The sequence below is a fragment of the Zosterops lateralis genome (assembly GCF_965231275.1).
Source record: "Zosterops lateralis genome assembly, chromosome: 27".
Classification (NCBI taxonomy): Eukaryota; Metazoa; Chordata; class Aves; order Passeriformes; family Zosteropidae; genus Zosterops; species Zosterops lateralis.
Window position 1 is genome coordinate 2,056,142 of NC_139787.1, and position 14,781 is coordinate 2,070,922.

The window sequence follows — 14,781 nt, forward strand, 5'->3', positions numbered from 1 at the left end:
ATGGGGAATAACGACGGGAATAGTCCTGGGAATGACACTGGGAATAACGGGAATAACAGGAGGGACAGGGACCGGCAACGGGACAGCGAGAGGGAGCGGTGAGACGGGATAACGGGGATAACGATGGGAATAACAATGGGAATAGTCCTGGGAATGACACTGGGAATAACAGGAATAACGGGAGGGACAACGACCGGCAACGGGAGACAGAGCGGGAGCGGTGAGAGATAATGGGGATAACAGCAGGAAAAATAATGGGAATTCTGGGAATAGCACTGGGAATAATCCTGGGAGTCCTGGGAATAATGGGAATAGTCCTGGGAATAACGGGAATAACGGGAGGGACAGTGACCGGCTCAGGGAGACAGAGCGGGAGCGGTGAGGGAACAACAGTGGGAAAAATAATGGGAATTCTGGGAATTCTGGGAGTCCTGGGAATAACAGGAATAACAGGAGGGACAGAGCAGGAGCAGCAGGAGCAGTGAGGGATAACAACGGGAATAATGATGGGAATAACAGGAATAATCCTGGGAATAATCCTGGGAATAACGGGAATAATGTGAGGGACAGAGAGAGGCGGGGCAGGAGCAGTGAGGGATAACGCTGGGAATAACAACGGGAATAATTTTTTCCCCGTTTTTCCCCCCCCAGCTCGTCGCAGCTGGAGAAGGAGGTGGCGACGCTGCGGGAGAAGATCCATCACCTGGACGACATGCTGAAGAGCCAACAGAGGAAAGTCAGACACATGATAGAGCAGGTACAGGGGGGGAAATGGGGGGAAAAATGGGAATAAAGGGGGGAAAAATGAGGAAAAATTGGGAAAAAAATGAGGGAAAATTGGGAAAAATTTGGGAGGAATTTGGGGAAAAAATGTAGGAAAAATGAGAAAAATTTGGGGAAAAAATGGGAAAAAATTGGGTAAAAATGGGGGAAAATTGGGGGAAAATTTGGAAACAAATGGGGAGAAAATGGGAGTAATGGGGAAAAATATGGGGGAAAAATGGGAAAAAAATGGGCAAAAATTGGGAAACAAATGGGGGAAAATTGGGAAAAAAACGGGGGGAATGGGGAAAATGGGAAAAGATTGGGCAAAAATGGGGAAAAAATTGGGGGGAAAATGGGGAAAAAATGTGGAGAAATTTAGGAATAAATTGGGGGAAAATGGGTGGGAAATAGGGAAAAATCTGGAGGAAAAATTGGGGAAATTTGGAAAAAAAATTGGGGAAAAAATGTGGGAAAATCGGGAAAAATTTTGGGAAAAAAGGGAAAAAATGAGTAAAAATAGGGGGGGAACGGGGAAAATTTGGGAAAAAATTGGGGGAAAATTGGCAAAAAATTGGCAAAAAATGTAGGAAAAATGAGAAAAATTTGGGTAAAAAATGAAAGAAAAATGAGAAAAATTTTGGAAAAAATGGAGGAAAAATTAGAAAAAAATGGGTAAAAATGAGGGGGAAATGGGAAAAAATTAGGAATAAAGGGGGGAAATATTGGGGAAAAATTGGGAAAAAAATGGGGGAATTGGGAAAAGATTGGGGAAAAATTGGGAAAAAATGGGAGAAAATTGGGGGAAATGGGGAAAAAACTGGGGGGAAATTGGAAAAAATTTGGGAAAAAATGAGGGAAAATTGGGAAAAAATTGCAAAAAAATGGAGGAAAATTGGGGAAAAAGTGAGGAAAAATGGGGAAAAATTGTGGGGAAATTGGGAAAAAATTGGGGGAAAATTGGAGAAAAATGGGAAAAAAGTGGGGGGAAAATTGGGAAAAATGGGAAAAAATGGGGGGAAATTGGGAAAAATTGGGAAAAAAATTGGAAAACAAGGAGGAAAAATCGGAGGAAAATTGGAAAAAAATGGGGGGAAATGGGGGAAAATTGGGGAAAAAATGGGGAAAATTGGGGAAAAATGGGAAAAAATGGGGGGGAATGGAGACAAAAAGCGAAAAAATTGGGGGTAAATGGGGAAAAATTGGGAAAAAAGTGGGGGGAAAATGGGAAAAAAAGAGAAAAAATTGGGGGAAAATTGGGGGGAAAATGGGAAAAAATTGGGAAAAAATTGCAAAAAAATGAAGGAAAATTGGGGAAAAATGGGTAAACAGTGGGAGGAAATTGGGAAAAAATTAGGAAAAAATGGGGAAAAAAATGGGGGAAAATTGGGGGAACAAATGGGGGGAAATTGGAAAAAAAAATGGAAAATTTGGAAAAAATGGGGGGAAATGGGGGAAAAATTGGAAAACAAGGGGGGAAAATTGGAGGAAATTGGGGGGAAAATGGGAAAAAATTGGGAAAAAATTGGGAAAAAATGGGGAAAATTGGGGGAAAAATGAGAAAAAATGGGGAAAAAAATGGGGAAAATTGGGGGAAAATTGGGGGAAAATTGGGTGGGAAATTGGGTGGGAAATCGGAAAAATCTCAAGGAAATTTGGAAAAATTGGGGAAAAAATGGGGGAAAAAATGGGGGAAAATCGGGAAAAAATTTGGGGAAAAAAAAGGGAAAATTGGGGAAAAATTTGGGGGGAAATTGGGGGGAAATTGCAGGAAAAAAAAAGGGGAAAAATTGGGGGGAAAAATTGAGGAAAAAAATGGGGGAAAATGGGGGGAAATGGAGAAAAATTGGGGGAAAATTTAGGAAAAAAAATTGCGAAAAAAATGGGGGGAAAATTGGGGAAAAATTGGGTAAAAAATGGGAAAAAATTGGGGAAAAGATGGGGGAAAATTGGGAAAAATGGGGAGAAAATTGGGAAAAATGGGAAAAAATGGGAAAAAAATTGTGGGGAAAATGGGAAAAAATTAGGCAAAAATGGGAGGGAAATGGGGAAAAATTGGGGGAAATTTGGAAAAAAGAGGGGAAAAACAGGAAAAAAAGGGAAAAATGGGAAAATCCATGGAAAATCTTGGGAATTTTTTTGGGAAAAAATAAATCTTTGGGAATTTTTTGGGGAAAAAATAAATCTTTGGGATTTTTTGGGGGGAAAAACTGAATTTTTGGGAATTTTTTTGGCTGCAGCTGCAGAATTCCAAGAGCGTGATCCAGGCCAAGGACGCGGCGATCCAGGAGCTCAAGGAAAGAGTTTCATACCTGGAGGCTGAGGTGGGAAAAGGGGAAAAAAAATGGGGAAAAAGTGGGGAAAAAAATGGGGGAAAATGGGGGGAAAAGTGGGGAAAGGGTGGGGAAAACTTGGGGGAAAAGGGGGGAAAATTGGGGAAAAAATTGGGGAAAAAATTGGGGGAAAATGTGGAAAAAAATGGGGGGGGAAATGTGGGGAAAATGTGGGAAAAGGGGGAGAAAAAAGATGGAAAAGAGAGAAAAAAATGGGAAAAATTGGGTGGGAAATGGGGAAAAAAATGGGGGAAAATGGGGGGGAAGGGGGAAAAAAGGTGGGGAAAGGGAGGGGAAAAATTTGGGGAAAAAGGTGGAAAAATTTGGGAAAAAAAATGGGAGGAAAATGTGGAAAAAATGGGGGGGAGAAATGTGGGAAAAATGTGGGAAAAGGGGGAGAAAAAAGATGGAAAAGAGAGAAAAAAAGGGAAATATTGGGGGAGAAATGGGGGGGAATGTGGGGAAAATGGGGGAAAAGTGGAGGGAAAAATGAGGGGAAATGTGGGGAAAATGTGGGAAATGGGAGGAAAATTGGGGGAAAAGGTGGGAAAAATGAGGGGAAAAAGGTGGGAAAATGGAGGGAAAACTGGGGGAAATGAAGGGAAAATGTGGGAAAAGAAGGAGAAAAAAGATGGAAAAGGGAGAAGAAAAGGTGGGAAAAAGGAGGGGGAAAATGTGGGGAAAATGGGGGGGAATGTGGGAAATGGGGGAAAACTGGGCAAAAGGGGGAAATGGAGGGAAAAATGTGGGGAAAATGTGGGAAAAGGGGGAAAAAAAATGGAAAAGGGAGGGAAAAAAAGTGGAAAAAACTGGGGGGAAAATTTTGGGAAAATGGGGGGAAAAATGGGGTGAAAATGGGAGGAAAAATGGGGGGAAATGGGGGAAAATGGGGGAAAATATGAGAAAAAGTGGAAAAATTGGGGGGAAAATGGGGGGAAAATGGGGAAAAAAGGTGGGGAAAGGGAGGGGAAAATTTGGGGAAAATGTGGAAAAATGGGGGGGAAAGGGAGGGGGAAAATGGGGATAAAATGGGGGAAATGGGGGGAAAAAAGATGGAAAAAGGGAGGGAAAAAGGTGGGAAAAATGGGAGGGAAAATGTGGAAAAAAATGAGGGGAAATGTGGGAAAAATTTGGGAAAAATGGGGGAAACTGGGGCAAAAGGGGGAAAATGGAGGGAAAATGTGGGGAAAATGTGGGAAAGGGGGAAAAAAGATGGAAAAGGGAGGGAAAAAAAGTGGAAAAAACTGGGGGGAAAATTTTGGGAAAATGGGGGAAAAATGGGGTGAAAATGGGAGGAAAAATGGGGGGAAATGGGGGAAATGGGGGAAAAAATGGAAAAAATGGGGGGAAAAAGGTGGGAAAATGGAGGGAAAAAATGGGGGGAAAGATGGGAAAATGGGGGAAAAACATGGGAAAATGGGGGGGAAAAAGATGGAAAAGGGAGGGAAAAAGGTGGGAAAATTGGGGTGAAAATGGGAGGGAAAATGTGGGAAAAATGGGAGAAAAATGGGGAGAAAATTGGGGGGAAAATGGGAAAAAATGGGGAGAAAAGTGGGGAAAAAAGGTGGGGAAAGGGAGGGGAAAATTTGGGGGAAAGGGGGAAAAAATTGGGAAAAAATGGGGAAAAATTTGGGAAAAAATGGGGGAAAATGTGGAAAAAATGGGGGGGAAATGTGGGAAAAATGGGGGGAAAATGTGGGAAAAATGTGAGAAAAGGGGGAGAAAAAAGATGGAAAAGAGAGAAAAAAATGGGAAAAATTGGGGGAGAAATGGGGGGGGAATGTGGGGAAAAATGGTGAAAACTGGAGGGAAAAAATGGGGGGGAAACGTGGGGAAAATGTGGGAAAAATGGGAAAAAAGATGGGAAAATTGGGGGAAAATGTGGGAAAAATGTAGGAAAAGGGAGGGAGGGAAAAAGGTGGGAAAATGTGTGAAAATGGGGAAAAAAGATGGAAAAGGAAAGGTGGGAAAAAGGGGAAGAAAATTGTGGGGAAATGAGGGGAAAGTAGGAAAAATCCCTTTTTTTTTTTTCCTGGAATAAAACTTTGGAAAAATCCCCAAAATTTCGATTTTTTTTTCTCAGAATAAACTTTTGGCAAAATCCCCAAATTTGGTTTTTTTTTTTTCTGGATAAAACCTTTGAAAAAAATCCCCAAAATTTGAATTTTTTCCTGGAATAAACTTCTGAAAAAATCCCCATAATTTGAATTTTTTCCCAGAATAAACTTCAGAAAAATCCCATATTTTTTTTTTCCTGGAATAAACTTTTGGAAAAATCCCCCAAATTTGTTTTTTTTCCCCCAGAATTTGGAGATGCACGACCGGATCGAGCACCTGATCGAGGAGCAAGTGAACCGCGCCGGGGCCAGGGCCAGGTCCAAGTCCGAGTGCACCAGCAGGTCAGAAAATCCAAAATAGTCCCGAAAACATCATGAAAAATCACCAGGAAAATCACCAGGAAAATCACGGAAAAATCACGGGAAAAATCCAGGAAAAAATCCCTGAAAAATCCAGAAAAAATCCTGGGAAAATCCCAGAAAAATTCTAGAAAAATGCCGGGAAAAACACGGGAAAATCACGGAAAAATCCTGGGGAAATTCCTAAAAAATTACAGAAAAATCCTGGAAAATCCCAGAAAAGTCATGGAAAAATCCCAGAAAAATCCTGCAAAAATCTCAAGAAAATCCCAGGAAAGTCCCAGAAAATTCCTGGAAAAATCCCAGGAAAATACAAAAAAAATTCCTGGGAAAGTCCCGGGAAAACTCTGGAAAAATCCCGGGAAAACCCCAGAAAAAATTCCAGGAAAATCCAGGAAAAATCACTGAAAAATCCTGAGAAAATCCCTAAAAAACTATGGAAAAATCCCAGAAAAATCGTGGGGAAATCCTGGGAAAATTCCTGGGAAAATTCTGGGAAAATCATGCAAAAATCCAGAAAAATTTTAGAAAAATACTGGAAAAAAACAGAGGAAAATACCAGAAAAATCCTTAAAAAATCATGGAAAATCCTGGGAAAATCTTGGGAAAAATCCCAGGATAATCCTGGGAAAATAAAAAAAAAAATCCAGGAAAAATCAAAAAAAATTACCAGGAAAATCCTGGGAAAATCCTGGAAAAATCCAGGAAAAAATCCCTGAAAAATCCAGAAAAATCCTGGGAAAATCCCAGAAAAATTCTAGAAAAATCCTGGAAAAATACTGGGAAAATCCCTAGAAAAATCCCAGGAAAATCCTGAAAAAATCCTGAAAAATTACCAGGAAAATCCTGGAAAAATCCCTGAAAAAAACAGGGAAAATTACCAGGAAAATCCTGGAAAAATCCCAGAAAAATTCTGGGAAAATCCTTGAAAAATCCTGGAAAATTCCAGAAATAATCCAGGGAAAATCACGGAAAAATCCCGGGAAAATTAGAAAAAAAATTATGGAAAAATCCCAGTAAAATTCTAGAAAAATCCTGGAAAAATCCCAAAAAATTACCAGGAAAATCGCAGAAAAAATCACCAGGAAAATCCCAGAAAAATCCTGGAAAAATCCCTGAGAACACAGGAAAAATTACCAGGAAAATCCTGGAAAAATCCTGGAAAAATCCTGGGAAAATCCCAGAAAAGTCGCAGAAAAACCCCAGAAAAATTCTGGAAAAATCACAGGAAAATCCCCGAAAAAACAGGGGAAAATCCTGGGAAAATACTGGAAAAATCACGAGAAAATCCCAGAAAAATCTCCAGAAAAATCCCAGGAAAATCCTGGGAAAATTCTGGGAAAAATCCCAAAAAATTACCAGGAAAATCACGGGAAAATTCAAAAAAATTACCAGGAAAATCCTGGAAAAATTCCAAGAAAAATTCTGAGAAAAATCCCTAAAAAATCCCTAAAAAATTTTTTCTGGGAAAATCCCAGAAAAGTCGCGGAAAAATCCTGGGAAAATCCTGGAAAAATCCTGCAAAAAAACCCAGAAAAAAAACCTAAAAAAATCCCCAGGAAAATCCTGGGAAAATCACCAGGAAAAATCACCAGGAAAATCCTGAAAAAAATTCTGGAAAAAATCCAGGAAAATTACCTGGAAAATCCTGGGAAAATCACGGGAAAATCCCTGGAAAAATTCCAGGAAAAATCCTGGAAAAATCACCAGGAAAATCCCAAAAAATTACCAGGAAAATCCTGGGAAAATCCCAGAAAAATCATGAAAAAAACAGGAAAATCCCAGAAAAATTCCTTAAAAAACAGGGGAAACCCTGGGAAAATCCTGGAAAAATCCAAAAAAATTACCAGGAAAATCCCTGAAAAATCCCAGAAAATTACCAGGAAAATCCTGAAAAATTACAAGGGAAAGTCTGGGAAAATACTGGAAAAATCCAGAAAAATCCTGTGAAAATCATGGAAATAACAGGGGAAAATCCTGGGAAAATCCCAGAAAAATTCTAGAAAAATACTGGAAAAATCCAAAAAAATCACCAGGAAAATCCCAGAAAAATCGTGAGAAAATCCCGTGAAAATCCTGGAAAAATCACAGAAAAGTCCTGGGAAAATTACCGGGAAAATCCCTGAAAAAATCCTGGGAAAATCCAAAAAAATTACCAGGAAAATCCTGGGAAAATGCTGGAAAAAACATGGAAAAACCCCAGGAAAATCACTAAAAAATCTCGGGAAAATTCTGGGAAAATCCCGGAAAAATCATGGGAAAATCCTGGAAAAATCCTGAAAAAATTCTGGGAAAATTCCTGGAAAAATCATGAAAAAATTACCAGGAAAATCCCAGAAAAATCCTAGAAATATCCTGGAAAAATCCCTAAAAAAATCCCTAAAAAATACTGGGGAAATCTCGGGAAAATCTCGGGAAAATCCTGGAAAAATTCTGGGAAAATCCCTAAAAAATCCTGGGAAAATCCCTAAAAAATCTCAGGAAAATCACGGAAAAATCCTGGAAAAATCTTGGAAAATCCTGGAAAAATCTTGGAAAATCCTGGAAAAATAATAAAAAAAAATCCTGGAAAAATACATGAAAAATTCCAGGGAAATCCTCGAAAAAATCTGGAAAAATTCCAGAAAAATCCTGGAAAAATCTCAAATAAATCCAAGGAAAATCCCGGAAAAATCTTTTATTTTAAATTTTTAAATTTTTTTTCCACTTTATTTTCAAATTTTTTTCACTTTATTTTAAAGTTTTTCTTCACTTAATTTATTTTAATATTTTTTCACTTAATTTATTTCCACTTTATTTTAAAATTCTTTTCACTTTATTTTAATTCTTTTCACTTTAAAAATTAATTTAGTTTAATTTTTTTACTTTTAATATTTTTTCCACTTTATTTTATTTTTTTCCACTTTAATTATTTTTCACTTTATCTTATTTTTTTTTCCACTTATTTTAATTTTTTTTTTCACTTAATTTATTTCCATTTTATTTGAATTTTTTCCCCACTTTATTCTAAAATTTATTTTCAATAATTTTAATTTATTTTCATTACAAAATTAATTTTAATTTTATTTTTATTTGCAGCCAACGAGTCCCGAAGCCGCTGATCCGAGTGGTGGAAACTTGAGACAAAAATTCTGAATTTTCCCCCAAAATTTCCTTTTCCCTTTCAAAAAAACCCCAAAAAAACCCCAAATTTTGGGAATTAAAATCGGGATTTTTAAATTCATTTTCTCCAAATTTTCTATTCCAGATTTTTTTATTTTTGGGGAAAATTTTTGGCTCAAAATTTGAAGATTTTGGGGGTTTTTAACCCCTAAAAATTGATTTTTTTTCCCCTAAAAATTGATTTTTTTTCCCCTAAAAATTGGGGGTTTTTCCCTCAAAATATTAATTTTTTTCCCACCAAAACTTGGGGTTTTCCCCAAAAAATTTGATTTTTTTTCTCCCTAAAAATTAATTTCCCCCCACCAAAAATTGATTTTTTTTTTCCCAGAAAAATTGATTTTTTCCCAAAAAACCTGATTTTTCCCCCCAAAAAATTGACGTTTTTACCCCCAATTTTTTTATTTTTCCCACTAAATAATTGATTTTTTTCCTCAAAATTTTGATTATTTTTTCCCCAAAAAACCTGATTTTTTTCCCCAAAAAATTGATTTTTTTCCCCTTAAAACATTGATTGTTTTCCTCCAAAATTTGATATTTTTTCCCAAAAAATTGACTTTTTTTTCCCACTAAAAAATTGATTTTTCCCTCCAAAATTTCAGATTTTTTTCTAAAAAATTTTTTTCCCAAAAAACCTGAATTTTTCCCAAAAAAATTTTCTTTTTCTCCCCAAAAAAGCCCAATTTTTTCCCCCAAAAAATTTGATTTTTCCCTAAAAAATTTGATTTTTTCCCCTGAAAATTGACTTTTTCCCCCTCAAAAAAATTGATTTTTTTTGTCCTCCAAAATTTCATTTTTTTCTAAAAAAAAAAATTAATTTTTTCCCTGAAAAACCTGATTTATTTTCCTCAGAAAATTTTATTTTTCTCCCCAAAAAAAAGCCCAATTTTTTTCCCCAAAATACGATTTTTTGCCACAAAAAATTTTATTTTTTCCCCTCAAAAAAATTATTTTTTTTCCTCCAAAATTTCATTTTTTTTCTATTAAAAAAAATTTAATTTTTCCAAAAAAACCCCAATTTTTCCAAAAAAAAAATTGATTTTTTTTCCTGAAAAAACCCGATTTTTTTCCCCAAAATTTGATTTTTTTTTTCCCAAAAAATTAAGTTTTCTCCCCCCAAAAAAAAATTTGGATTTTTTTTTTTTGAAATTCCCAATTTTTTTTCCTTGTATTTATTTCCTGAATTTCTCCCGGCGAGGTGGGGGACGAGCACAGGTCGGAATTCCCAAAAATTCCCAAAAATTCCCCAAAAATTCCAAGTTTTTTTGGGAATTTTGGGGGAATTTTGGGATTTTTTGGGGGTTTTTCTGACCCAGGACTGTTCAAATCTCACCTTTGACCCTTTGGGAGGGTTTGGGATTCCCATTGCTTTTCTTATTAAAAAATATGAAAAAAAATTAAATTTTGGGGGTTTTTTTGTGGTTCGGAAAAAAATTGGGAATTTTTTTGGGATTTGGGGATTTTGGGGGGGTTTAAAATTTATTTATTTGGAATTTTGGGGAGTTTTGGGGGATTTTTGGGGGGATTTTTTTGGGGAATTTTGGGGGGATTTTTTGGGGGAATTTGGGGGTTTTTGGGGGGTTTTTTGGGTTTGGATTTTATGGGAATTTGGAGTTTTTTGGGGCTTTTTTGTGGGAATTTTGGGGCTTTTTTGGGTTCAGATTTTGTGAGAATTCAGGGAATTTTGGGGGATTTTGGGGGATTTTTTTGGGGAAATTTGAGGGAATTTTGGGGGAGGATTTGGGATTTTTTGGGGGATTTTTTGGGGTTTTTGGGGAATTTTTTGGGAAATTTGGGGAAAATTTGGGGGGGTTTGGGGGGGATTTTTGGGGTTTTTTTAAATGGGAATTTGGGGGTTTTTTTGGGTTCTGATTTTATGGGAATTTGGGGATTTTGGGGGAATTTTTGGGATTTTTGGGGTTTTTATGACCCAGGACTGTTCAAATCTCACCTTTGACCCTTTGGGAGGGTTTGGGATTCCCATTGCTTTTCTTATTAAAAAATATGAAAAAAATAAAATTTTGGGAGTTTTGTGGGTTTGGGGAAAAAATGGGAATTTTTGGGGGGAATTTGGGGGATTTTTGGGGATTTTTTGGGGAAATTTGGGGATTTTTGGGGGGATTTTGGGGAAAATTTGGGGAATTTTGGGGGGGATTTTTGGGGGGGAATTTGGGGAAATTCTTTTGGATTTTTGGGGATTTTGGGGGTTCTGATTTTGTGGGAATTGGGGGAAATTTTGGGAGGTTTTTATGAGGATTTTTGGGGGGGATTTGGGGGATTTTTTGGGGTTTTTTGTGGAATTTTTTTAGGAAATTTGGGGGGATTTTTGGGGTTTTTTGGGGGGGTTTTGGGGTTCTGATTTTATGGGAATTTGGGGGTTTTGGGGGGATTTTTGGGGGGATTTTTGGGAATTTTTTTGGATTTTTTGCTTCTGATTTTGGAGGATTTTTGGTGGGTTTTGGGGGGTTTTTTTGGGTTCTGATTTTGTGGGAATTTGGGGTTTTTGGGGGATTTTGGGGGGAATTTTTTTGGATTTTTTGGGTTTTTTTGTGACCCAGGACTGTTCAAATCTCACCTTTGACCCTTTGGGAGGGTTTGGGATTTCCCTTCTGGAGATTTTCTTATTAAAAAAGAATTTATAAAATTACTTTAAAAAATGAATTATTTTTTGCTTGGGAAAAAAATGGGAATTTTGAGGGGAAATCTGGGGGGTTTGGGGGATTTTGGGTTCGGATTTTTAGAGGGAATTTGGGGAATTTTTTGGGGGGAAATTGGGGAACTTTTTGGGGGGTTTTAGGGATTTTTTGGGGGAAATTTGGGATTTTGGGGGAATTTTGGGGGGATTTTTGGGGGCTTTTTTGGGAATTTGGGATTTTTGGGGGATTTTGCGGGGAATTTGGGGATTTTTGGGGGTTGATTTTATGGGAATTTGGGGGGTTTGTGGATTTTTGGGGGGACTTTGAGGGATTTTGGGGGTGTTTTTTGGGGAATTTTGGGAAATTTGGGGATTTTTGGGGGGGATTTTTGGGTTTTGATTCTGTGGGGATTTTGGGGTTTTTTGGGGGGGATTTTTTGGGGGGATTTTGGGGGGATTTGGGGCAGATTTGGGGCAATTTTGGGATAATTTTAGGGGGGAATCGCTTGGTTTGGGGAATTTGGGGAGATTTTGGGGGATTTGAGGGGACTTTCAGGAGATTTTGGGTGATTTTCGGTGGATTTGGGGCAGATTTGGGAGGAATTTTGGGTGATTTGGGGGGAATTGGTCGATTGGGGGGAATTCTGGGGAAATTTGGGGAAATTTTGGGTCATTTGGGGCAGATTTGGGGGATTTTCAGGGGCTTTGGGGCCGATTTGGGGCAGATTTGGGGTGATTTGGGTTATTTTTAGCAGATTTAGGGCCATTTTGAGGCTGATTTGGGGGGAATTGGTCGATTTTAGGGGAATTTTGGGTTAATTTTGGCCATTTTGGGGTCATTTCCCTCCCCCCGGGTCTGTTGGGGCCGTTGGCTGATTTTGGGGGGATTTCGGCTGATTTTTGGGGGGTTTTCTGGTGATTTTTGGCAGATTTGGGGAATTTTGGGATGATTTTGGGGAAATTTAGGGAATTTAGGTAATTTTTGGGTGATTTGGGGCAGATTTGGGGCATTTTCAGGGGATTTGGGGCCGATTTGGGTCAATTTTGAGGCTGATTTGGGGGGAATTGGTCGATTTTAGGGGGATTTTGGGTTAATTTTGGCCATTTTCGGGTCATTTCCCTCCCCCCGGGTCTGTTGGGGCCGTTGGGGTCGCGCTCGGGGCCGTTGGTGACACCGCGCGACATCCGGGGCCACCCCCGGGCGGGTCACTGCAGCGACTATCGCGACTATCGCGACATCCCCGGGACCGGGGACTGCCCAGGGGCCCCTGTGCCCCCCAAAAATCCTCCTGGGGACATTCCAGGGTCCCCTGTCCCCAATCCCGGGGGTCCCTTGTCCCCAAAAATCCCCTTGGGGACACCTTGGGGTCCTTTGTCCCCCCCAAAAATCCTCCTGGGGACAGCCCGGGGTCCCCTGTCCCCAATTCCGGGGGTCCCTTGTCCCCAAAAATCCCCTTGGGGACACCTTGGGGTCCTTTGTCCCCCTAAAAACTCTCCTGGGGTCACCTTGGGGTCCCCTGTCCCCCCAAAATCCCCCTGGGGACATCTGGGGGTCCTCTGTCCCCAATCCTGGGGGGTCCTTTGTCCCCAAAAATCCTCCCGGGATGTCCCAAGGGTCCCTTGTCACCCCCAAAAACCCCTCTGGGGACACTCCGGGGTCCCCTGTCCCCAAAAATCCCCCTGGGGACACCTTGGGGTCCTGTCACCCCCCTGGGGACACTCAGGGGTCCCCTGTCCCCAATCTCGGGGGGTCCCCTGTCCCCAAAAATCCCCCTGGGGACACCCCGGGGTCCTGTCCCCGCCCTGGGGACACTCGGGGGTCCCCTGTCCCCAGTCCCGGGGGGTCCCGTGTCCCCAAAGCCCCTCCCGGGTCCCGGCGGAGGCTCCGCGGGCAGCGCCGGGTGCGGGAACCGGGACCGGCACCGGGAACGGGACCAGGGGGGTTGGGGGATTTTGGGGGATTTTTCCAGGGGTTTTGTTGGGGTTTCTTTGGGTTCGGGTTTTTTTTGGGGGGTTTTTTTTGGTGGGTTGTTTGTGGTTTTTTTTGGGGGGGTTTTTTTTGTGGTTTTTTTTTGGTTTTTTGGTTTGGTTTGGTTTGGTTTGGTTTTTTGTTTGGGTTTGGGTTTGGGTTTGGGGATTTTTTCTTGGTTTGGTTTGGGGTTTTTTGGGTGGTTCGGCGGGGGGAGTTTGTTTGTTTTTTGGGGTTTTTTTTGGGGCGGAATTTGGGTTTTTTGGGGTTTGGGGGAATTTTTTTTTTTTTTTTTTTTTGTGGGTTTTTCTTTTCTCTCTCTCTTGGGCTTTTTCCGGGTCCTGATTTAACGGGAATGACATCGGGTTGGGATTGGGGTTTTTTCCTGGGATTGGGATTTTCCCTGTTCCCAAAAACTGGGGAGGGGCTCAGGTGGGGAATTTGGGGATTTTGGGGGGGGATTTTTCCAGGGTTTTTTGGGGAGATTTTTTTTTTTTTTTTCTTTTTTAGTTCTTTTTTCTCTTTTGCGTTTTTTCCTGATTCCATGAGAATTTGGGGTTTTGGGGGTGGGAATTTTCCTGAGATCTGATTTGTTTTGTTTTGTTTTGTTTCTTTGTTTGTTTGTTTTGTTTTTTGGTTTTTGTGTTGTTGTTGTTGTTATTGTTGTTGGTTTTGGGTATTTTTTTTTAGAGGGGGGGTTGTGATTTTTTTTTTTTTTTTCTGTTGTTGTTTTTTTGGGGGGTTTGGGGGTTTTTTTTTTGCTGGTTTGTTTTTTTTTTTTTTTTTAATTTTTGTGAGTTTTTCCGGGTCCCAATTTAACGGGAACGGGGCCAGAGTTGGGTTAGAGACTTTTTTTTTTTTTTTTTTTTTTTTTTTTTTTTTTTTTTTTTTTTTCCCCAAAACCTGGGACGGGGAAACCGGGGGAGGGATTTGGGTACCGGGGGAGAAACCGAGGGAACACCGGGCCGGGGGATGGAGGAATTTGGGAACCGGGCAGGGATGGGGATGGGGGATTTGGGCATCGGGAAAGGAACCAGGAGACACCGAGGGGAACCGGGCAGGGGATGGGGGGGTTTGGGCACCGGGGGTATCAAAGGGGGAACCGGGGGAGAACCGGGGAGCACTGGGGGAAACTGGGCAGGGATGGGGATGGGGGATTTGGGCACCGGGGGAGGGACCAGGGGACACCGAGGAGAACCGGGTGGAGATGGGGATGGGGGATTTGGGAACCGGGGATGGGGATGGGGGATTTGGGAACCGGGGATGGGGATGGGGGATTTGGGTACCGGGGATGGGGGATTTGGGTACCGGGGGAGGGACCAGGGGACACCGAGGAGAACCGGGTGGAGATGAGGATGGGGGATTTGGGTATCGGGACCACCGGGGGGGTACCGGGGGTCACTGTGGGGGGTATCGAGGGCACCGGGATAATCAAAGGGGGGAATCGGGCAGGGGCTGGGGATGGGGGATTTGGGTACCGGGGGGAACCGAGGAGGGGACCGGGTA

At 40.8% G+C, this 14,781-nt stretch overlaps 1 protein-coding gene across 1 annotated transcript; it reads left to right on the top strand.

The window, feature by feature from the left end:
• On the top strand, positions 1–9,382 carry LOC310919482 (uncharacterized protein; the record flags this gene model as incomplete). Its single annotated transcript, XM_083878849.1, has 5 exons — positions 1–98; positions 652–757; positions 3,003–3,086; positions 5,400–5,494; positions 8,591–9,382. The coding sequence occupies 5 exons, from the start codon at positions 1–3 to the stop codon at positions 8,631–8,633; spliced, it is 426 nt and encodes a 141-aa protein (XP_083734975.1). The 3' UTR covers positions 8,634–9,382.
• Between the last annotated feature and the right edge of the window lie 5,399 nt (positions 9,383–14,781).